This window comes from Diplotaxodon limnothrissa, linkage group LG3 (assembly GCF_057381915.1).
Source record: "Diplotaxodon limnothrissa isolate DT_005_m linkage group LG3, D_limnothrissa_male_GT1.1, whole genome shotgun sequence".
Lineage (NCBI taxonomy): Eukaryota > Metazoa > Chordata > Actinopteri > Cichliformes > Cichlidae > Diplotaxodon > Diplotaxodon limnothrissa.
This window is the reverse complement of record NC_140598.1, coordinates 48,571,414-48,596,529: the sequence shown is the minus strand read 5'-3', so window position 1 is coordinate 48,596,529 and position 25,116 is coordinate 48,571,414. Positions and strand designations below refer to the sequence as shown.

At 41.3% G+C, this 25,116-nt stretch overlaps 2 protein-coding genes across 3 annotated transcripts; one reads left to right on the top strand and one right to left on the bottom strand.

The window, feature by feature from the left end:
- Window positions 1-644: 644 nt before the first annotated feature.
- Window positions 645-14,600, bottom strand: ino80b (INO80 complex subunit B). Of its 2 annotated transcripts, none has more exons than XM_085349504.1 (5): window positions 14,077-14,600; window positions 2,565-2,745; window positions 2,327-2,478; window positions 1,491-1,663; window positions 645-1,331 (listed from the first exon to the last, which is right to left on the bottom strand). In XM_085349504.1, exons 1-5 carry the CDS (start codon window positions 14,132-14,134, stop codon window positions 867-869), a joined length of 1,029 nt encoding a protein of 342 aa, XP_085205630.1. In that variant the 5' UTR covers window positions 14,135-14,600; the 3' UTR covers window positions 645-866. The 2 variants fall into 2 exon arrangements, with proteins under 2 accessions (XP_085205630.1, XP_085205629.1); XM_085349503.1 differs by lacking the exon at window positions 14,077-14,600 and adding an exon at window positions 5,867-6,165.
- aadat (aminoadipate aminotransferase) lies at window positions 6,535-24,315 on the top strand. The gene is made up of 14 exons (XM_085349502.1): window positions 6,535-6,559; window positions 6,967-7,038; window positions 16,122-16,290; window positions 16,481-16,613; window positions 16,817-16,891; window positions 16,974-17,183; window positions 17,377-17,442; window positions 17,559-17,641; window positions 19,403-19,499; window positions 20,165-20,226; window positions 20,330-20,394; window positions 22,018-22,124; window positions 23,156-23,257; window positions 23,338-24,315. The coding sequence occupies exons 2-14, from the start codon at window positions 6,972-6,974 to the stop codon at window positions 23,377-23,379; spliced, it is 1,278 nt and encodes a 425-aa protein (XP_085205628.1). The 5' UTR covers window positions 6,535-6,559; window positions 6,967-6,971; the 3' UTR covers window positions 23,380-24,315.
- The last annotated feature ends 801 nt before the right edge of the window (window positions 24,316-25,116 follow it).

The window sequence follows — 25,116 nt, the reverse complement described above, 5'->3', positions numbered from 1 at the left end:
ACAGAAACTTTAAGACTTCGTTTACCAGTGAAGCATCCGTAACATCCTCAGGAAGATAATTCAAATTGTGACGCTTGTCGAAGCACGCGAGCATAAATGTAGGGAGCCTTTTTACATTTTTTTTTTTCAACAGTGATATTAGGCTGACTGCTATTTTGTACCTTATTGCACATATAAAAGACCCTAGACACATTTTTTATGTGCACATGAAAATCCACTCAAGTCAATCAGGGAATACCTCATGACGCCATTGTGCAGAAACTCATGCAAGACCTTCCTGCAGCAGCAGCAGCGTACATGTCCACGCGGACACAGCACACAGGGGTGTAGTGATGTTTTCACAAACAGTTTACAGTGATGTAAAAATGCCTTTCAGTTGCTTAATTTAAACTTTGTACAGTTTTGTAAGGAAATTGACTCATTTGTTACATTAATGAATGAACATTAAAAAGGAAAATTATTATTATTTTATTGCTTCCAGACCAATTTGTTTTTTCACATTATTAACAACGAAAAGTGGAAACAGCTACTCTCAAAACTCAGAAACCAAAAAGATGCACTTTATCTGCACCAACAATGACGATGTTCTACAAATCATAATTACTGAATATTCGATTTGTACACAGATTGATCTTTTTAAAATATATATATATTGTACATAATTGGACGAGCAGCTCCACAGAGAATCATTATCATGACACATGAAAAAAGCATGTTGATATACAGTCTCCTCACACAGGTCAGGAAAGTCCAAAATCACCTTCCTACCACTACACAGTCACCAGTGTCCTGTTAACGTAAATACACGAGCATGAATACTCGCCATCGTCACATCCCAGGGTGGCATAAACTCAACTGTCTGGGGTTCACGCTGCGCTCTGCACGAGCATGAGGTTCCTCTTGTAGCACTCGAGGCTGCAGAGAGCAACTCCGGTCTTTGAGCACGAGTACTTCTTGAGGTTTGTGCACCCGCTCACTCCACAGTTCAATGGGGCTGGAGGAGGAGGGCAGGGAGGTGCCGGGGTAGGAGCGGGGACCCCTGCTGGGAAGGAGATGGCCATTCCCTGGACAGAATCGCTGTACCGAACCATGGGGCACTGGCTCTGCTTGGACTTCTTCTCCTTCATGCTTTTGATCTTGGCCTTGCTGGTTTTCGTCAGTCTCTCTATCGTCTGGTTCTTGTTCTCCTCTGCCTTCTTGGCGGCCTGCAGGCGTCTCTTTCGGGCACGCTCCTCCCGCTTCTGCATCATCTCAGCGGTCATCTCTTTCTCCTTGTAGCCCATGGGGAGCTCCAGGAGAGGCTGACTCTGCTGCTTGTGTAGCAGAGCTTTCTGAGGGGGAGAGACAAGGAAAGAAAAACATGTTTTAAGCTACTTTTAAAAAAAAAAGAAAAAAAGTTTTACCCCTGATTTCAAATGCTGGAAGACCTTTCATATTAAAGTCAGGCACAGGTGAAAATGTTCTCCACAACACTGACAGCTGCTTCTTACCTGTCTGGCAGTGAGCAGAGACTCATCGATCTCCTTCTTCAGCTCTCCATTGTCATCGAGCTCTCCTTTCTCCAGAGCGTCCAGCCACCGCTCCTCCTCGTCCACGGGCCCGCCCAGCATGGAATCTGAGTCCATATCCGGCAGAGGGGATGTGGCCAGGTTGCTGTCTTCATCTGGTACAAAACAATCAAGATACAGACAGTCTTTGTTGCAAGGCTAAAATAAAATCAAGATCAAGCTCTGTTGTGCTATTCTGTACCATCAGCAGATTCTCAGACATCACTGTTTGTTTCAGCTCTGAAGTTGGAGTCATGTAGGGATGCAGGCAGATTCTACTTATTAATGTGTGGAGTATTTCTTTCAAACCACAGTTTATAAACTAGTTTGTAAATATCAGAGGATGTTGTCCAGGTGATAAAAAAAATATTCAGTTCATGACCAGATTAGACAAAAGCAGTAAGTATTTGGGAATAAGAAAATATCTGGCAACAAACAGCACAAATGTTTTAATCTTTGGCAAAGGAACCATTTCTAACATAAAAATAGTATGTCAAAGACGTGTGACAAACACATGCAGAAAAAACCAACAAAACTGCCAGAAAAAAACAAAAAAAAACAAAACCAGGTTTTTTTAAAGTATGCAACAAAGCTTTTACAAGAGCTTAGATCTCAGGAGGTTGGCAGAAACTTGAAACTAAACAGCAGGAACTAGTAATCATTTCTTTCAAATATGACTTCCTTCATGGTTTCATCCATGAAGTGTCAACAGTCCCGATCAAGCTGAGGTCATCCCTCCTCCTATATTAGAATTGAGTCCACTTGTTTTGCTAACTCACCGAGCCAGGCTCGATACTGCTCCAAAGGAACAGAGGGCTCGTCATCATCATCGTCATCGTCGTCATCATCGTCGTCATCAACGTTGTTGTCAATGATCATTAAAGGTGAGGGTGGACGAGCCACACCAGGATGGACGGTGAAAGTGGGAACACTGGAGAGCACAATGTCCTTTTAACTGACTGATCAAACTGATTCATGAACAGTTATCGATACTGAAATCTGGCTCAAACGTCTCACCTCTTGGTTCCCAGCGTCTGTCCTCCCAGTTTGATCTTCAGTCGGAGCTGCGGCGGAGGCCGAGGCACCACTACAGGCTCAGGCTCCGGCACCTCGGGGAAGCTGTGGTGCTTCTTCTTGTGCTTCTTGTGTTTTTTGTGTTTCCGCTTGTGAGCGCTGTGCAGGCTGGAGCCGCCTTCACCTGCAGAGGACGGGACAAAGCACAGATTAATACAAAGACCGTCAGTGAGTTAGTTGCTCATCCAGCTCATGGTACATCACAGTTCACAATTTAGAACTTTTAAATGGCTAATTGAGCACAGTTTAGGTTAAGATGATGAGACAATCACTGTGTGCAAGTTTGATTAAATTCTGATCAAATCTGTAGGAGGAGAACTGTGGAAGAACAGACACCTCGCCACAGCGTAAGGGCAGTGGTCCATCAGCTCGATGAGCTAAAACGCAAAATGATTTCTTTTCAAATAAAATGTTTACATCCACATCCATTCATCTTCTGCTTATCAAATTCAGATTCACAGAGCCAGACGGTTTTTCTAATTTGTTTTCTACAGAATTGAACCAGAAATCAAAGGTCAAGAATCAGAACTCCAAGTTGGTTTTAATATAAACAATCCACATCTTTGGATCTAGTTGTGTCATTTATATCCCCCTTTGAGTCAGGTAAACAAAGAAACTCATTACAAGAGATAACTGTTTCCAAGTCTTTCAGCTTTCCATCACAACATATACCAACATGTATTTAACATAGGAATAATGTGACACAAGTAAAATAACCTGCATTGGAAACATCAACCTCATTAAAAAGCAAACAAACAAACAAATCCCTTTCTATTCTCGGGTTCTGATTATTTTTCTTGTTTTATTTGTGTGTGTTCTTTTAAAAACCACGTAATTTTTTAATTACTTACTTACATTAATTACATCACTTTGTTCAGTGATGGCTGCCTTTTAAAAGGTCTAATAAACAGACTCGGTTTGAACCCTATAACAATAAAATTACAAATGAATCAGCTCAGAGTAAAAACAATATGATTTCACCTTTTTTTTTTTTTTTTTAAATACATTCAGCAAAAAAGTATTTCATTCTAGTTTGCCATTTTTAATAGAGTGGCCGCTCCTACAGAGGTCACTGAAGCAGATAATCTGCCTATATGTATTCCTATCATCCTCCTCTGTCACACCATGTCCATCACTACATCCATGAACCTGCTTTGTGGTCTTCCCCTCCTGCCTGGAAGCTCCATCTCTCCTTTGTCCAGTATATCCACTACGCCTCTTCTGTACATAGCCACACCATCTCGGCTTTGCCTCTCTCCCTTTCTGTGTGGCCTGAGTTGTCCCTCTGTTACATTCATTTCTATTCTTGTCTATTCTGGTCACTCCCACTGAAAATCTTAACATCTCCAGCTAGGGCTGCTCAATTAATCGAATTTTAATCACGATTACGATCTGGGCTTTCAACGATCATTAAAAATGACTGAGCCGATTATTAGCCCCTCCCTCATTTATCCGCGACACCTTAAAGGCCGGTCCGTGAAAATATTGTCGGGCATAAACCGGTCCGTGGCGCAAAAAAGGTTGGAGACCGCTGATTAAGAGGACCCGAGGGAAGCTCGGAAAGCTAAGCAGAAGTTATTTGGAGAGGAGAGAGTGACTGCTGTTGGTTGAAAAGAGAGGTTAAAAAAAAAAAAAAACTTCAGTGGTGTTGCACACTATTTTATATTATTTTTTAAAGTCATTGAAGCCGGTCAGAGCAGCACACTCCGTTTTGTGTAACTATTTTTAAATCCCTGTAGAACCTGAACCGTGTAAGCTAGCGCAATAATTTTTTTTGCATATGAAACCGGAGGAGTTGTACTTACATCTGATGCCATCAGCTTGTCCTCGGTCACGGTTTCCTTCCACATAAAGCTTTGCAAAAACTGCATAGAAAGCGCTTGCAGCAACAAAAACATAATATTCCAGAAACACGCTTTGCCGATCCGATCAGCTGTTCGTAACACTTCCCACAGTGAATCAGACATCAGCACGAACTATCACATGTCGGCCATTTCCTCCCCGAAACCGGAAGTGACGTCATTTTCGCGGAAATGTAGTTTTTTACTTGTAGGCCTTAAAAGCCTATACTGGTCATGTTTGACTTTTCTGAATAGTTTCTGGGATGCTTAGAACTCGAATTGCACTGCTGGAAATCGTTTATTTTGATGCACATGCTGTTTTCTTTGCAAATTTGCATCATAGGATTGTTTTTTCGTTTTTCCTGCAGTGTATATAAAAATTGGTGTATCTCCAAAATAAAACTATGAAGACACTCAAAATAAATTTCCTGTTGTTGTAAACTATTTTTTGCAACTTTTTTGTATTTAAAGTTTTGAGGGATAAACCTCTTAAATTTCTCCAAGTAGAAATATATGTAAAAAAACAAAACCGATTTTCAATTTTTTTGTAGTTTATTGCAACTTTTTTGCAATTTATGCAGTTACTATGGACATAATGCATACATATTATTAAAATATGGGCTATAACAGTTGTATAGCAACTTGAAATGCTCCCACAAATGGCACTACAACATGTAAAAAAATAATATAAGCTCTGGCGGACTTGGTTCTATGGTAGGTCTTAAAGGGTTAAATAAATATCGTCAAATAATCGAGATCTCAATTTCAGTGAAAATAATCGTGATTATCATTTTTGCCATAATCGAGCAGCCCTATCTCCAGCTCAACCACCTGTCTTTGTCAGTGCCACCGTCTCCAAATCACACAACATTTGTTGTGTGTAGTTTATGTGTTGTTGGGCTCACAACTGACCCACAGTCTGAATGCTGGCAGATTTAAAAAAAAACAAAAACAAAAACACAACAACAACAACAACGAAAAGACCTTTTCTACTGCTGTAAGAAACTCTTTAAATCTACAAAGTAAACTGTGAAGGGACATGTTTTGTCCCAACTTGGAGGAGGTTTCTCCTATAAACATTTGTTTAAGATGCATTTCAAAATATCAGCCAAACTTCCTGTTTGTTATCCCCCCCAAACTATCAACACACACAGCCTCCATTTACTGCTAAAAACGGAGGCCAGCCACTACAAAAGGCCCACGTTAAGCTTTATATGAGGATGGGATATTCCAAGAGATCACCCCTGGTTTAGATGCGCTTATGTTTTGTTTTGTTTTATGGATATGTTTAATCAGCTTTTTGCAGGCTGTGGTTTTAAGCAGACAAACTGGAGACTTTAAGCACAAGGAAAGAATATACGAAAACGTGCGACTGCAACAGTACAAGCTTTCTCAAATACTCACCGAGAAATCTGGGGTGAATCATGTCTTTCCTTTTTCCCATTGAAACGACGAAACAAAAGCAGCTTACATAGCAGCAGAAACCTCACGGTAAACAAACATTAAAGCTTAAACACTGAGCGGCCTCATTCAGCCTCCTCTGCTAGCATCAAACAACTGCTAATATAGTCAAAAGGCTCAAAATAATGATAAAAAAAACCCAATTACCAATAAACTTTGGAGAAGAAACGCTACACAAAACATTAACTAACTCATTTTAGATATTAACTAAGCGAGATTACGCTACATTTTCTCACTCCATGTTGAACAACACGGAAGTTCCGCTTCTTCGTCGTTTTCCTGCTGTTTCCGCTTTCCCGCGCTTCACTGCACCCTAGCGGGGACCAGAGGAATAAACATTCACCAGAGACTGCTGCACAACGTCTCGTTCAGGCTTCGCATCTGTGAAATGTCGAGCAGCCGATATTTTCTTTAACGTGAAATAATTTCTAACGCTTCGTGACACAGACTCGTACAACAGAAAATGCAGACATTTCTGCCCGGTAAGCAGGCAGGCGTTAATATTTTTCTTTGTAGTACATCTTGGGTAATGTAGTTCAAGAAGCGGTCACCGGCGCTAACCACCACAGAAAGTCGCCACGCATCTAGAAATACACTGACCAGAAGCCCCCGCGTCGATTCTGCCACACGCGCAAGGTCAGTTACACTGCAGAGTGTGGTAGAGCAAATGTCATAACTACAGTTAAAATAATTGTTTACACCTATGATATGTTTAGTCCTGTGTTCACTGTAGCCTCCCATAGTGTGTGTCCGTGTTAGCTCACCTTATAGCTGTTTCGGGTTTATATCTATATATGTATATATAGATATATGTATATATATAGATATAGATATGAATCTGTTTTTACGTTACATACCAAAAAAAGGTAACACATTTCTACCATAGCCGCTGGCTCAGTTAAGAGCTACAGTTACAGATTAACTTATAGAAACAGCGTAAATGCTTCACTGAAAGCCTGTGGAAGGAGGTGTAAGCTTAATGGGCAGATAACCCCGCTGTGTGAGGGGAGGCAGCTGATATTTTTCACCTTGTAATTTGACAGGAAACATGAATTACGCTCGGTTTCTGACAGCTGTCAGTGCAGCGAGAAAGCCTTCCCCCATCAGGATGCTGAGTGAGTACTTTTCATATATTAATACACTTGTGTCCGGTTGTACAGCGAGACTAATGCACCCATTACAATAGCCAGTTTGACACAAAATGGTAAAAACGGGTGTTCCTAATCACCTTAAGGGTCTGTAGCTAATGTGGAATAGAGCCTATGATGTCACTGGTAGCACCCGTGTTTGGTGTTTACCTCTCTTTCGTGTGAGTTATGTCTGTGTGAGAATGCAAAAAAACAGCAAGTCTTCTGAGTTTTTTTCAGTTTTTCCTTGTCTGCTGTGGTTTTTATTTAACTACAACAAAAATGACCAATTAAACCGGTGATCTTTCTAACCGCAAGGTTCATATTTTCCATGCCATCTCTATTTACTCCACCGGAAACAGATGAAATAAACAGAACACATTAAAACACGAGTTTTATTTAGTTTATATGGTTAAAAAAAACGTCAGAGGCGTATAAATGACGACACTGGACGCAGCGTGTTCGGGTGATGTTTTCCAACTTTACTCGTAACCTTCTTTATGCAAAGCAACTTAAATCTGACTTTGTGTTTTTGCAAGAATCTCACTCTACTATCGACGATGTTAGTTTTTGGCGATCTCAATGGGGAAATTCTATTTGGTTATCTCATGGAACTGAACGATCAGCTGGGGTATCAATCCTAAAAAACAGATATAATGGGGATGTTTTACATACAGAATGTGATTCTGCAGGTCATTACATATGTCAAGTCATAAGATATAATGATTTAGTCTTAATTGTTACTAACATATATGGGTTTAACACGAAGCTAGAAAATGATCATTTATTTTTGACGATTGAAAAAAAAATATCTAGCTGGTTAAATAAATTTCCAAATGCAAAATTATTACTAGGTGGAGACTTTAACTGTATTATGGATGCTGAATTAGATAAATTTCCTCCAGGACATTCGAAAAGAATTAATACCACATTGAAGGCTGTTATGGTACGCCTGAAACTTACAGACATTTGGAGATTCAAATTTCCTCAGTCCAAAATGTTTACTTGGTGCAACAATTCTAACTCGAGACATTCAAGGATAGACTTTTGGTTAGTCTCAGAGAGCTTTGACAGCAATAGCATAGATGTAGGTGCTTGGCCTTCTCCAGCAACAGATCATAAAGCCATATATATTAAAATAAATCTAACTTCTCTACCTAATTCTTCTGTTGTTAAATTTACATACTGGAAACTCAACAGCTCATTATTACAAAAAGACGATGTGAAAAAGGATCTTAAAGAACTGATCTCAAACTTTTGGTCTATAGCTCAAGAAGATTTAAAATATGGTAATAACTGGGAATTATTAAAATTTGAAATTGGCAAATATTTAAGAAAGATTGGCAGCCTTAATGCAAAATCCAAAAGATTGGAGGAAGAAAATATAATTTCTCAAATCACACAGTTATCTAATAAACGAATTGACACTTTAACTGAAGAGGATAAAATGAACCTTGCTAAATTACAAGATAAATTAGATCGTTTATACACAGACAAAGCAAAAGGCGCTTTTATCAGATCAAGATCTAAATGGCTTGAAGAAGGTGAGCGTAACTCCCATTACTTCTTCAGTTTAGAAAAGAAACACTCAAGTATAAATAATATTAGCAAATTAATGATAAATGGGGTTATAACAGAGGATTACAGATTAATCTCTAAATATTGTAGTCATTTCTATAAGGAACTTTATAGTTCTACATTTTCTCAGGAAGATGCAAATCATCTCTTAGGATCGCTGAATGTTAAATCTATCAGCCAAGAAGAATCTATATTATGTGATCAACCCATCTCATTAGAAGAAGTCAAAGTTGCAATTGGGCTATTGAAAAATAATAAATCTCCAGGTACGGATGGTCTTACTGCTGAATTATATAAAACTTTCTCTGAAGAGTTGTCTCCCTTTCTTCTTGAGGTATTTGCAGAAAGCATAGGAAACCAACAGCTTCCCACTACGATGAATCAAGGTTTGACTACATTGATCCCGAAGCCTAATAAGGACCTATTAATGATTGATAATTGGAGACCGATTAGCTTGCTAAATAATGACTATAAAGTATTTGCTCTAATTATAGCTAACAGACTTAAGATGGTTCTTGACTCTGTTATTGATGAAACACAATCTGGCTTTATGCCCAAAAGACACATAACTAACAATATCAGATTGGTTTTAGATGTTCTGGATTATTCTGACCTCATAGATTGCAATGGTTTCATATTATTTTTAGACTTCTACAAGGCCTTCGATACGGTGGAGCATGAATTTATATTTCAAGCTCTGGATAAGTATGGTTTTGGCTCTTACTTCTCTACAGCGATTAAAACATTATACCATAACAGTAACAGCAGTATTAAATTAACAAACGGTACTTCACCCAGATTTAACATACAAAGAGGGATAAGACAAGGCTGTCCCATTTCTCCATACCTGTTTTTGTTAATTGCCCAACTATTGTCTAACCATTTGAAATCAAGCAATGTAAAAGGTATATCGCTAATTGGCAAAGATTTACTCATAACACAGTTAGCGGATGACACTACATTATTCCTAAAAGATGAACATCAAATCTCTATTGCTATTGACTCAATCTCTATATTTTCCAAAGCTTCTGGATTATACTTGAATATTCCTAAATGTGAACTTATGGCGATAAAAGACTGCTCGAAAACAGCTTTGTGTAACATTCCACTTAAACAAGAAGTTCGTTATTTAGGTGTCATAATAACCAAGAACCAGGAAAGTAGGATAACTCAAAATTTTTATCCTATTCTAGAGAAACTCAAACACAGATTTAATCAGTGGCTCTTAAGAGATTTGTCGTTAAAAGGCAGAGTATTAATAACTAAAGCAGAAGGCATCTCTCGTCTTACATACGCTGCATTGGCATTGCACCTTGATAAAAAGCTTATAAAAGAGGTTGATAAGTTAATTTTCAACTTTATCTGGAAAAATAGGACACACTACATTAAAAAAACAGTTCTTATGAACTCCTATGTCAACGGAGGACTTAATGTGTTAGATTTTAACACTTTAAATAACACATTCAAAATAAATTGGTTGAAGAATCTAATTACTAATCCTACTTCCATTTGGAATGCTATACCTGTATTCATGTTTTCTAAGTTAGGTGGCACTGAATTTTTCCTTACTTGTAATTTTGATATTGATAAAATCCCGTTAAAGATCTCTGCTTTTCATCATCAAGCTTTTTTAGCTTGGACCCTTATTTACAAGCATAACTTTAGTCCACACAGTTATTATATCTGGAATAATAAGGATGTTTTATTTAAAAGAATCTCTCTTCTTAGATAGTTGGTTTAGGAATGACATTGTTTTAGTCAACCAATTATTTGACTCAAATGGTATGCTTTTCTCCTATGAAGAATTTTGTTTACACTTCAATTTAGCTATAAATCGTCATGATTATACCAAAGTATTTGGCTCAATACCATCAGGGGTTTGTATGCTGTTTAAGAATCAACCTAATATCACTTCATTCCACAGGCCGTTGACATCTCCCATACAAACTTTTGTTGGCAAGATTTGCTTTTCTAAGCAATCTAAAAACAACAATAAATCGATTAGAGCTTTATTTCAGAGTACCATAACCACGCTACCATATGTTATTTTTTTCTGGAACCGGCTGTCAGATGGTATTATGTGGAACGAAGTTTGGAAACTCCCTAATCAGTTTTTAATTACCAACAAAATTAAAGATATTTCTTATAAATTAATACACAGAATTTATCCTTCTAAAGATTATCTTCAAAGCAAATTCAAATTAGACATTGATACAAGCTGTAGCTTTTGTAAAACTTCCAAGGAATCTACTACACATCTTTTTTGGTTTTGTAACCTTGTACAAGATTTTTGGCAGAGCTTATGTGTTTTTATTTCAGAAAATATATTTAAAGGATTTGTACTGTTTTGGAAATATGTTTTGTTTGGTCTGCACAAAAATCAAAAACAATTCAATTTTGATAACAGATATATGATTAACTTGTTACTTTTAATGGCTAAATTTCATATTCACAAGTCCAAATATTTAGGAAGACATCCCTCTTTCTATGTATTCTCCTTTGAACTTGTACAGTATCTTAACTCTATTAAGAACTCCACTAACCCAAAAGCTATAAAAACTATTGGTGTTTGTGAAAAAATCAAGATCTTTCAATCACTTTGTTCTTTGGCTTGATTAGTTACTTTCCCCCTAGCATGTTTCTATTGTTGTTTTTGAATGCTGTTCTTGTATTTGTTTATCTATGCATACAATTCTTCTGTAAGTACATCACCATTATTGTAATACTGCTTAATTCCATTTTGTATTGTACTGATGTTTAAATAAAGATTTTGGGGAAAAAAAAAAAAAAAAAACTTTACTCGTAACCCGGAAGCTCCCCCCACACACGGCCTTATGGGAACAGTAGTCTACTGCTACACCTCCTCCTTTTAGCTAAAGACATACTTCATAACGTCTCAAACGGCTCACTAGAACAGAAATGGGGAACATCATGAAACGTGAAAATTATACACATCCCTCATTTGTTCACTTACATTTAAACAAAACACATTATTGTAAACATCTCTGACAGCTTAGCTTTGAATAAGGCATGAATGGATAACTTTTTCCACAAGTCTTTAATGGTACGAACAGCGCGTTCTGCCTCCCCATTGGCTTGGGGGTACCTAGGGCTGCTCGTTTCATGTGTGAACTGGTACTCTTTGGCAAAGTGCTTGAACTGTTCTGATGAAAATTGCGGCCCGTTATCCGATATCACAGTCTCGGCAACACCATGTCTTGCAAAGGCTTCTTTTACAGCATTAATAGTGACCTCTGCAGTTGTGTGTCTCAGTTCAGCTATCTCAATGTACCTTGAGAAAAAATGAATAATCAGCAGGAAGTGTTTCTTTGACCACTCGAACAGATCCATGCCGACTTTTTGCCATGGGCGGTCGGGAACAGGAGTTGCCAGCATTGGTTCACGGCACTGTAACCTATGTTTTTGACATGTTTCGCACCTGTCTACCATTTGACATATTTGGGTTGAGATTCCCAGCCACCACACAGACTCTTTTGCTCTGGCCCTGCATTTTGAAACGCCCTGGTGGCCTTCATGCAAACGTGACAAAACCTCCGCTCTCATTTGAGGTGGTATCACAAGTCTCTCCCCTTTCATGAGGAGACCATGGACTAGATTGAAGTCCATTCTGTATTCCCAGCACCCCTTTAACTCTGGATCTAGTTTACCTTTTTCTGGCCAGCCTGTCCCACATTGATACACCACCTTTCTACACAGGTCATCCATTTCCTGCGCCAACTTAATCTCCTCCAACCTTTTATCTGTTGCTGGGAGATGGGAAACTACACCGTCCACGAAAACCTCCACCTCTTTTTCCAGCTGAAGATCCCCAGCAGAAGGAGGTCCTGCCAGCGGTGCTCGTGAGAGAGCATCAGCAGTGACAAGGTTTTTCCCTGGAACATGGACAATGGTGAAAGTAAAGCGCAGCAGCCTGAGGCGGAATCTCAGGATGCGTGGAGGCAGGTCGTCCAGGCCTCTTGTGCTCAGAAGAGGGACCAGGGGTTTGTGATCTGTGATTAGAGTGAACTGTAGGCCCATGAGGTAAGATGACGGTCGTTCACACACCCACGTTACAGCGAGCGCCTCCTTTTCTATCTGCGCGTAGCGTTTCTCTGTGTCTGTGAGACCTCTTGAGATATATGTGACCGGTCGCCAGGAGTTGTCAGACTGTTTCTGAGTGAGAACAGCCCCGACACCGTATGCCGATGCATCTGCAGCGACTCGTGTATCTGCTGAGTTGGAGTACTGAGCGAGCACTTCTGGAGAGCTTAATATCCCTTTTAGTCTCCTAAATGCTTTTTCCTGTGGCTCCCCCCATATCCACTCGTTTCTGTCTTTTAGCAGTTCCTTTAATGGTGTGGTGATTGTGGCTAGTTGTGGCATAAACTTGGCAAGATAGTTGGCCATGCCCATGAGACGGCGCACATCTCCCACACTCTGAGGCTGCGGCAGCTGCTGGATTGCTGTTATCTTGTTGGGATCAGCCTCAATGCCTTTTGCTGACACTTTGTGTCCCACAAAGATTATTAGACTTTTAGCAAACTCACACTTCTCATTCAGAGTGAGACCCTCCTTCTGAAACATTTGGCGCACACAGTGCAACCTCTGGTCGTGCTCCTGCCTGTCTCTGCCATATACAAGCACATCATCGGCGTGACAAATCACCCCTTCAAAATCTTCCAGCATCTGTGACATTCGCCTTTGGAAATGTTCCGGCGCCGATGCAATGCCAAAAGGAAGGCGGTTGAACTGAAACCTTCCAAAAGGCGTGATGAAGGTAGTGAGTGGCCTTGACTCTGGCGTGAGCGGAATTTGCCAGAATCCAGACCGGGCGTCGAGCTTTGTGAACACTTTAGCATCTTTCATCATCGCTAGTGTTTGATCTACTGCTGCTTGCTCTATCTCAATGTGATAAGGCTCCCTCATCACGCCTAAACCTTTAAAAACGTTTGGGTATGCTGCCCTGAAATCTGTCACCAATTCCGTTACTGTGCTTACTCTGTACACAAGACCCAGAGCCTCACACGCTGGCCTGCTTAGCAGTGGCTGTACTAGACCTGACACAAGGTAGACGTCTTGAGAAACATTGCGCCCTTTCACTGCTAGCTGTGCCTCGAAGCAGCCTTTAACATTGAGTGGGTTACTGCCCGGCCCTAGTAACTTCTTTCTGGGTCTCTGCAGCTTACCATCCCTGTCTGGACTGTACAAACCCTCTGGAATAGATGTAACATCCGCCCCTGTGTCAAGTTTAAAATATACATTTTCCTCATTTAACTTGACCTTTTACACCCAGGGCTGTGACCTCCCAGTCTCTACTTCACCCAAGAACACACAATCCTCGCTGTCTGTATCTTTCGGATTTTCTGTCACTTCGCGTAGCGCTGTAGCTTCACTACTGCGACAGACCGCAGCAAAGTGCCCTTTTTTCTGACATTTTCGACACTGTACCTCTTTGGCTGGACATTCTTTCCATGAGTGTTTGTTCTTGCGACCACAGCGGCCACATTCCTTTCCGCTTTGCTTGATTGGCTTTTGTTCTTTCTTCTGCCACGTCTGCGTTTTCCCGCTTGTTGTATTTGTCCGTATTGTGTCCATGTTCAGTGTTTTCTCCACTGCCGCGCTGCTGTGAAGTATTGGTTGTTGTTTCTTTACCGTTTCGCTCTGCCTAACTTTCTCAGTGGCTTTAGCAAGAGTCAACTCTGAGTCCATTTGCAGCAGCTCCGACAGTCTTTTGTCTTTTATGCCAACTACAATTCTGTCCCTTATGAGTTCGTCTTTGAGTGCTCCAAATGCACAATTTTCTGCAAGTTTGTGCACAGCAGTGATGAACGACTCTGTACTTTCCCCTTCCTGTTGCCGTCTGGAGTTAAACTGTGCTCTTTCAAAAATTACGTTGTGTTTTCCTACGTAATGTTTGTCAAATGCCTCTTTGACAGTTGCATATTTCTTTTTATCTGCATCGCACAGTGGTAAAACTGCCGAAACATCATCAGCAGCGTCTCCTATAGCGTACAGGAGTGCATTAACTTGATACTCGTCTGATTTGTTATCAAGAGCAGTTGCAATGCGAAATCTTTCGAACCTTCTGATCCACTTTGGCCATTCGGCAGGATGAGAAAAGTCAAATGTTTCTGGGTACCGTGGTCGCCATCGTGACGTGTGGATCCCTGGCTTCCTCGCGTTCAGAATCCGTCTCCTCCCTCCGACATGTGAGGCTCGTGCTCGACCGCGCGCGCACGCGCCCTGTTGCTAGCGCCGGTCACAGCCTCGGCCGCGCTTCACCTGCATGCCGGTCTTGTTCGGGTTACCGATGCGAAAACTTCTCTCGCAGTTAACTGCACCGTACTGTACTCGAAAAAGAAGAAGAAGAAAAAAACAGTGGAGACCGCCGTTCGCACTTCTGACACCACGTATAAATGATGACACTGGACGCAGCGTGTTCGGGTGATGTTTTCCAACTTTACTCGAAGCTCCCCCCCACACACAGCCTTATGGGAACAGTAGTCTACCGCTACAAGAGGCACATCCCAAATCTGCCCTGTTTCATTGCACATAACAGATTAGGTGAAAAGACCAGCAGAAATAATAGAACAGAAGAAAAAGCAAGCAGATGACAATTTCAGTTTTTTAACTTTTTCTGTTATATACAAATATTTCTGTTACAACTAAACATTTGTAAGTCTGGGTGGTGATGAGACTATAAGCTGGGACCTTTCTGTGTGCAGTTTGTATGTTCTCTCTCTTCCTGTGTGGGCACAATCAGAATTAAGCATGCATTTTAGACCAACTGGTGACTCTAAATTGATGGGGTGCAAAATGAGAAACTGTGATACTGCATCTGGAAGTCAGGAGTGGCAAAGATGTATGTGAGGTGGTGCAGGAAATGCATGAGGAGAGTGAGACCGTGATGGGGTGTGCAGTTGGAGTAACGGGTGAGTTCAAGATGGTGGTGGGATTACATCAGGGATTCACTCTGAGCCCCTTCTTGTTTGCAGTGGTGATGAACAGGCTGACAGATGAGGTCAGGCAGGAATCTGTGTGGGCTATGATGTTTGCAGATGACACTGATCTGTAGTGAGAGTGTGGAGCAGGTTGATAGAGAGCCTGCAGAGGTGGAGATATGCACTGAAGAAAAGAGAAATTAAGGTCAGGAGAAACAAGGCAGAACACATGTGTGTAAATGAGAGGGACACCAGTATAACAGCAAAGAGCAGAAGTAGTGATCGTGGATGAGTTTAAACACCTGGAGTCATCCATGCAAAGCAACAGAAAGCACACGAGAAGTAAAGAGGAGAGTGCAGGCAGGGTGGAGTGGGTGGAGACTAATATCAGTGGTGGATTGTGACAGAAAGATAGCAGCAAGAGTAAAAGGGAAGGTTTACAAGATGGTAGTGATGCTGTGATGTATGGTTTGGTGAGACAGTGGAACTGAATAAAAGACAGGACGCTGAGCTGAAGGTTTCATCATCTTCTCTCTGTGATCCCACATGAAGCTGAGCTGCAGCAGCGGTCACCTCCATCGCTGATTTCTTTGGCCGGAGGAGCTCCTAACTCCAACACCTTCCCCTTCCAGTCAGCTTCCATCACGGTGAAGAACGGGCAGACAGTCACCTTCGATGAGGTGGCGATGAAGAGAGCTCTGCAGTACTCCGCCTCTAATGGGTGAGAAATCCAGATGACAGAATCGGTCACTGCTTTGTGACAATTTTCAGAACAGCATTTCAGTTTGGATTAGAGGATTAAGACAGACACTCGTGCAGACATGTGCAGTATTTGTGTGAAAATAAAACAGATTACTATTTTATGAAAATAGATTTGTCTTGGAAACACCTGATTTCTCTTCAATGCGTAGAATACCTGAGCTGCTGACGTGGATGAAAAACCTGCAGAAGAACCTCCACAACCCGCCGACTGCTAGCTACAGCCCTGAGAGCGGGCAGATGGAGATGTGTGTGACGACGGGGAGCCAGGAGGGGCTCTGCAAGGTACTGACACCATCACCTGTAGATTTACCTGTCCATCTGACATCAGCTGAACAGCTTAGACCCACTGAAACCCTTAAGCTATAGCTTTAAAGTAAGAATCTCTATATTTTAATATAGTTTTATTTATTATAGCAGTTTTTCATGTCAAGGAAAACATTCACAGCCTGTGTCTTAGCCTCGTATGTTTGCTGGTTTTGGTGCAGGTGTTTGAGATGTTGGTCAACCCCGGAGACAATGTTCTTCTGGATGCGCCCACGTATTCGGGCACGCTCGCAGCAGTAAGAGCATTTTTCTTCTGCACAACACAAACATTGTGACACGAAGCACTGCGACCACCTTACGCTCTCATTTCCTGTGCAGCTCCATCCTCTCGGCTGCAACTTGGTAAACGTTCCCAGCGATCAGCATGGCATGATACCTGCAGCTCTGAAGGAAGTCCTGTCCCGGTGGGATCCGTCAGAGATCCACAAGCCCGGAAGCACCGCTCCCAAAATCCTCTACACTATCCCTAATGGAGGAAACCCCACCGGGGCCTCCATGACAGCAGAGAGGAAGAAGGAAGTGTATGAGGTAAGTCGTCGCCAAAGTCATACTCAGTGAGATAAATACATGCACACGCTGCAGATTTTGACTCTCTTGAGTCACGGTCGTACAAAGCAAACCAGTGAAGCGTGCACTCTGCTAATTACAGCTTGTTGTAAAGCTGCTTTCCCTGCAGATTCACTCTGACGTTTTTTATTTAAACCTCTCTTCTCTTTAATAGCTGGCCAGGCAGTACGACATGCTCATCATCGAGGATGACCCCTACTATTTCCTACAGTTTGAAAAGGTGCAAAGACAAGAGATTTTTTTCTTTAAATGACAAACGGCAGCCTGTTAATCTGACCTTCATTAATAATGAATAAAGGTCACAGTTAGTTCATGTCATGTTTACTTGTGTGGCAGCCGTGGGCTCCCACGTTTCTCTCCATGGATGTTGATGGGAGGATCATCAGGACCGACTCCTTCTCCAAAATTCTGTCTTCAGGGTGAGTTTCTCAACCTTTGTGACCGTTTAGGTGGGTGGATTTGTTTTACTCCCAGTACATGTGGAACTGATGTTCCCATTTCTTGATTTGCCCTAGCGACTATGAACCTGACACATAAATTTCTTTTACGTTTGTTGGAATGAAAACGTCAGCATCCTTCAGGAACACATATATTTGGGTCCAACCCTCAAGTAAACAAACTATTTTAGCGACTAAAATGACAGAATAGGGTGATGTATGACCTGTAATATGTTCTGCAGGAATAGTTTGTTTAAATGGCTGAATATGTGTTTATCACAACTGTAGCGTTCCCTTTTGTCTATGACAGACATGTTAAATAATGTTCTAATGTACTTATTTGTGGTTCTGGCATCACATTTTTTCATCAGATCTTTATGCCATATTTGGCTGCTTTTTTTTAAGAGACTGAAACACCACCTGCCTCTAAAGGCCACCAACTGTTCATGTACACAGAGATCAGTAACAGGGAGAAAGTATTTCAGGCAGCAAACGTTGTCCAAATATGCCTGAAAGCAACAAGTTTGTCCGTGGCCTGTGTCTGAGCTCCAGCTGCTCAGTTGTGAAACTGCACACACCTCAGGATACCTTGTAATCTTGTTCTGTTAGCTGCAGTTCACAGTAAAAAAAATTTGTATTTAATGGTAAAAGTGGAAAATCAGTACTATTAATGTTAAAATAACATGTTTCCAGTGTCATGTGTTGCTCTATTGGTATTCTTGCCACATCACTGGACCCGTGAAAAGCTGTAGGAGTTATAGATGATGGGGGGGGGGGGGAAATGTCAGGAAACATTTTTATGAGTCAAAGTACCTCAAAGATCAGACACTGATGTAGCATACAGGTCTAGAAGGCAGCCCATGTGCTAAAGGGTCACTGCAGGGGTCCAGGTTCGAGTCTGCTCTCAGCCATTTTCAGTTTAGGTAAAAACGCTCAAAAATAAACTCCTAAAAAAGAAATATCACAGTGCCACATAAAAATATATGGCTCACTCACTCGCTTGAAGTTTATCTAGAAAAATCCCTCCGGTTATTTTTTTATTTATGTTTTTAACTACATGATGTGATGGCTTTGGAGAGTGGCTCCATAGTTTTTTACATATTGACCTAACAAGCAAAAGTTCCCCGGTTTGTTTCCGGGAGGAGACACGAATCCCTTTTGTGTCATCAGGCATAAAAATCTGCCAAATCAAACACAGAGCGCTACCTGCTGTGGTGAAGCCTTGTGACTAAGAGAGCAGCCAAAGGTAACGCATGGAATAACTTTTACACTTTAACCACAAATAAAAAACAACAAATGCAGTTTTTTTAAACAATCGTAAGTATAGTAGTGAGGTGAATTGTAGGAAATTATAAAGATTACAGTAGTATAGTGTGTAGCTATTTCTAAAGGGGTTCAAGCAGGGTTTACTGACTTATGTTGTCGACACATTCAGCGGCTTCCAGCCAAGTGACATAGTACAGACACTCGTTTATCAAGCAACATCCTCATGGACACAAAATGTAAATATGGCACCCCAGCCTTTATCTGCACAGTAATGTATGTTTCCAGCATTGCTTATCCAGGCTCCAGTTCCTCAGTTTCAGTGAAGTCACATTGCGAAACACAGTCTGTTAAAACAGGATCCGGTCACAGAGAGTTTATGTCTTAGGTTTAAGAGTGAAGTTAATATTTGACTCCAGGTTTTATGTACTGTGAGTGTTTCTGACTTGAATTATTCAGCTGGTTGTGTTGTTGCTTCAGACTGAGGATAGGTTTCGTGACCGGCCCCAAACCGCTTGTAGACCGGGTGGTGCTGCACATCCAGGCTTCGACGATGCACACAAGCACCTTCACACAGGTGAGAAATCTCCCACTTAACACCACCCAGAATCTCATCGTATTCACCCTGAATGGACTAAAAGAAATCTTTCAGCGTGAAGTGCTGTTGATAGTGACAGTATGCCATCACATAAAGCAGCAGTAAACACAGAGCAGGGCAGCACAGTTGCGCAGTGTGCTAGCAATGAAGCATATTTGTGAGCAGAGTCATTACTGACTTTTATACTCTGCCAGATTAAGTTCCCACCCACCAGGCACGCCTGATTTGCACAGACATAAACTCAAACCAGGCGAGGATGAGTGGTGTGCTGCTGTCACGCTACATTTAAAGCTGAAAAAGAATTTATCGCGTGTCTGAACTAGCAGAAGCAGCAGAGCAGATTTTACTCAGAAAGAAGGAGGAGAGGATTAATGAGGACCTCCAAAAGATCTGCCTCCAACCTCTTATTTAATCCTCACCTCTGCATATTCATCTAATCTAAACCAGAAATGTTATTAATGCATGAAAGATTTAAAATGCAAACAGCTCAGGCATAAAAACCCCATGTGAGAAGGAGGAAAGTGTGCCTCTTCAACTCATTAAACTATTAATATGCAGTTTTATTATCTGCTGTACAGTCATTTTACAGTCAAATGATTTGGAGTGATGCCAATATATAATCAGAGTGCCCTGCTTTCTTTCAGCTCATGGTGTCTCAGTTGTTGCACAGCTGGGGACAGGAGGGTTTCCTCCAGCACATAGACAAGTATGTCACTTCCTGTCTGACCAGTTTGACTTGTTAAAAACTGACTTGGATCCAGTTACGTTTCCAACAGGAAATCAAACAGTTCTTTTCTTTCCTCTTGCAGGGTGATTGAGTTTTACAGGAAACAGCGAGATGCCATGATCAGCTCTGCAGACAAATGGCTCAAAGGTTTGTGCACTCACTGATGAAGCCCAAAGTATCCACATGTAAACAAGCAGTGACCTGTTCACTTTACTTCATGTTTCCTTTAAGCTGGACTCATAGACTCTATATAACAGGTGATGTAGCCACAGTCAGATCAGCTTTGATGTGTGAACACTCCAGACTGACATGAGTGATTCTGATAGGCAAACAGTAACGGCTTTTAAACATGGCCAAGCCGTGAAGGGTACCATGTTTTATATTCTAGTTCACTTTAAATTGTTCCATGCTGTATTAGGTATGTCTATAAACTAGTGGTTGAACCATAAAGTCAGCAGGTAGGCATTTAATGAGGTCAAGTTACCAATAGGGTAATTTTCTCTTTGCATCCAGAGGTGTCGCCTCCTGCTGGAAGCAACAGTCATCCTTTATATACAGTCTGTGCTTGCAAACATAAATTTAGATCTTTGATGGAAGGCTCACACCCACTGAGGCTGAAGGTGAAATCTGTTGTCAGCATACTCCGTTTTAAGGTTCCTGTATAGTTTTCTGAAGAAGAGAAACACTATTAAGCAATGACCAAGATTATTTGAGTGTGCTGAGGCCCTTTCTGTGCCTGTGTGGGTCTTTCTGGGTATGTGAATGTGGGTGTGAATTGGTGGATGACTGAATGGAGTGTAAAGCGCTTTGGGGTCCATAGGGGCTAAGTAAAGCACTATACAAATACAGGCCATTTACCATTTTACTCCAGCTTCCTCCCACAGTCCAAACACCAACTCGTTAGGTTAACCGGTATTTCTAAGTTTGTGTGTGTGTGTTTCAAATTATTAGGAAAATGTCTGGTTTACAGTTGGTTTCTCAGGAAGGAAATGGATTAAACATATTTAATATTTATTATATCCCCATTAATGGAAAAAGGAAAACTTACCTCTGCATCCAGACAGCTCTGACCTTCATTCATAACGGGCTGGAGCCAAAAGGTCATGCTGTATAAATGGAAAAGTACTGTAGTGGGGCCACACTGATATAAAAGTGTTAGTTATTTACATTCATCATAAAGCTTATGATTACTTACAATTAGACTTTGGACAGGTTGCCAGTCTGTTACAGGGCTAACACAGAGAAACAGACAACCACTGACACTCAGAGGCAGTTTAATCACCAGTTAACCTAACCCCACTAACTGCATGTCTAACTATGGGATGAAGCCAGAGTACTCACAGAGAACACACACAAACATGCAAACTCCACAAAGGAAGGCCACGGCCGGCCTGTGGAGTCGAACTCTGGACCTTCTTGCTGTAAGGCAATAGTGCCGTCATCTAACAGCAGTCATTTTTGTAAAATTACTTACATTTGGCAGCAGATTCACTAACAAACCCAGAACTAAGGTGTAGTGAACTATCAGTGATTTTTGACACTTCCTCTCATCCTTCTTCATCTTCCTCAGTCACTTTTCTTGGACTTTCTGCCCAGCAGCCTTTTCAGGAACCAAAGGCACTGAATCTAAGTGAGATTTTGTGGCTCACTGCACCAGCAGCCACTAAACCAGTGACTGTCTGCCCTACTTAAAGCACTGTATGACCAAAGAGGCATTGTGAATCACAGAAAAAAATGCTCAGGCACTTTTGTTTGTGTGTGTGCGTGCAGATGTAGCAGAGTGGCACACACCATCAGCAGGCATGTTCCTGTGGATGAAACTGAAGGGCATAGCTGATACCCAGCAGCTGATCATGGAGAAGGCGTTGGAGAAAGAGGTCAGTGTGAACAAACATGCAGGTGCTGTTCTCTTTTCAGGTTAAGACCTGCCTATTGAACAGCAGATACCCCAGAGGCACTTGTGTGCGTGTGTGTGCGTGAGAGGGAAAACACTTGCACAAAGGCTGCTTTACAAGCACCATCCCACACTCTGCCGAGACACAAAACCTGCATCGGCCTTGGTGCAAACATCTCCTCACAAACACACACACTCACACACAGTGTGTTTGTAATTCCATGCTACTGAATTAGCTGTGTATGAACAAGAGTGGGTACAATCGGGATTTTCCAAGGCCTCTGCACAGCAGGCTCGTGTCCTGAGTCCTGAGCATTTAAAGCCTTCATACAGCAGATAATAACACCACTGTGTCATTGGGCAGAGGAGGAATAATGGACAGCTGAATCTAAAATGAGTCTTTCAGTGCTGTCATAAATGCCACGGCGAACAGTTTACAGCCTGTGAGATCAAAACAGATACCAGAATATTTATACCCAATCCAAACTGCTATATCAGAGTGAGAAAGCTGGTTATCAGAGACAGAGAAGACAGGATGTTGACCAAACATGGAGGATATCCTGGACGTTATTCCTAGTGTTCCTCTCACTTCACATGAATAATGCCACAAATAGTAATTTTTTTTAAAAAGTTACCAAACAGAGAAAAATACGACGGTGACACAACCTGGCATAAAGGGAAACATTTGGCCTCACAGTTTGTAACCAGTACCTGAAATCCTAACAAAAAGCCTGCAGTAACTAAAATATATCACAAAGTTGTCATTTTACTCAGTGAGCTGTTTGAAAGCTAATGTAAGCTTTTTTTTGGACTTTTCTGGACTTAGACGGACACGATTGTAATTTTTATCATTTAGAGTAAAATCTGGTGACCTGCCTGGCTTTATGTTAGCTCAAGACACAGTTTGGCTGGGGTGAATGTAGGAAAAGACAATATGTAATATGTTTTATTCCCTGTGTAAAAACTGGAGATGTGTAAGAACTGGTGATACATGTTTGTGTGTGTGTGTTACAGGTCCTGCTAGTTCCTGGAGGCGTGTTCATGATCAACAGTAGTGAGCCCTGCCCCTACGTCAGAGCGGCCTTTTCTCTCAGCACACCGGAGCAGATTGATGAGGTAAACAAATGGATAAACAACCAGATAAACACATACAATCTCTACAACTCAATCTAATCTTGTATTTCTTTCCCCACCAGGCTTTGAAAAGACTCTCTGCGCTCATCAAAGAGGCTTTGTGATGGTTTATTCGTCCTTGGCAGATGCAGGATTTTTTAAATATGTGGTTGAAGGGCTTAGTTTAGATTTAATAGTGCGTTCTTATGACTGTCAAAATTATAGTGTTACAAGCCCAAAATCAGGACCTACACAGAAAAAACTATAGGTGTGCTGACTGGGTGAAGAAGGTATCTGATCATTTGAGTGATGCCCGCCTTCCTCAGCTCAGAGTTTGTTTAGCAGACCAAGAAATCGGTACAGCACACCCTAAACGCTTAATGAAGTTCTTCTAAATCTAGTTTTTCCAAATCTAACCATCACCCATCACAGAGACGTCATAATCTCTGGGATGAATTCATGTTAACAAACAGATCATTTTCCAGAAGAAAAATGATCCCTTTCTTAGCGAGCAGGAAGTCAGAGAGCTCCGTCTTAACAGTTCTTGATATAATTATTTTAAAGTAGACCAGAGGCCTCTGCGACAAAGCAAGATTTAGGTTTATCTGGGTAACTTCAAGGTTAGCCCTGAGTTTTGTGTACTATGAAAGTGGTTCACTTTCATGCTGAAACATTCAAGCAAGTAAGTAATACAAAGGGAAACGGAGAAGGACGAGGTGGAGGGAGGAACAGAAAACGAAACCCTGAAAACACTAAACATAAATAAACTAAAACTAGGAACTGAAACCACGTAGAAAAAGCAAGGACTCAACTCCAAGAAAGAAGAATACAGCAAGACCTGAAGCACCACATAGCTGAATCGAAACCTCAGCACAGCAGCAACCTCAAACTAAGAGGATCAGAATATCCAACACATTAAAAACCCTCTAAAGAAACTCTGACCCCTGGGACCCAAACCAGGGCAAACATGGCAGACACAGCCTCACTGCTGTATAATGAACAATGGCTACACAAACTCATTACTGCATGAGAACATGGTTTTATCTCATCTGTGAAATAAAGTAAGGACTTTTTACCTTTTGTATTTTGTTGTATTTTTTTTGAGTCTGTTTGTAGTTTGCTGCTCAGGGATTGGTGCAGATGATAAAATCAGATCATATTGCAGGTGGCCTGATCTGATTTCACTTTACAAAGTAATTGGTGTGGTTCTTACATAGTGCTTTTCTACTCTGAGCACTCAAAGCCCTTTAGAAAACTTGCCTCATTCACACCAGTGCTTTTTCTACGCTTGTTCTAGCTAACATTCACACACATCCATAGCAACTTGAGGATAGTATCTTGCCCAAGGATATTTGGTATGCAAAGTGGAGGGACCTGAGAGCTGGTCAGGTTCAGGTGGAGTCATGAACAATTCAGCACCGACTCGTCTTCCTCTTCATCCTTTTTTCTAAAGTCTGCTGGCTCTCACATAACAGCACCTGCTGACAACAGCAACAACAGGGTCTATCTGTTTGGTGGGAACTGTTTTCTTCTCCTTTGTACAGACTTCCTGCCCCCGCTGTGTTAATATGTAGCAGTCTGAAGTGTTTGTGTACTGCTCAAACATTCATCTGGAAAGGAGGACGGGGTCAGCGAGGTGGCTTAGATACAAGACTGTTAACACTTTACCCCTCTCACTGCAGTCGTGGATGAAGCGTTCAAATTTGAATGCAAAGATTTCTGTAAATACCAGGATGGGAATCTGAACAACAACTGAAGAGGAGCAACTGTGAAGAGGTCTCTCTTTGAATGTGTTTCAGTCAACAGTAACTTTAAAACCGAAGCAGTGCCCCAGATTTGTTTGGTAGAATGTGAAACATTAA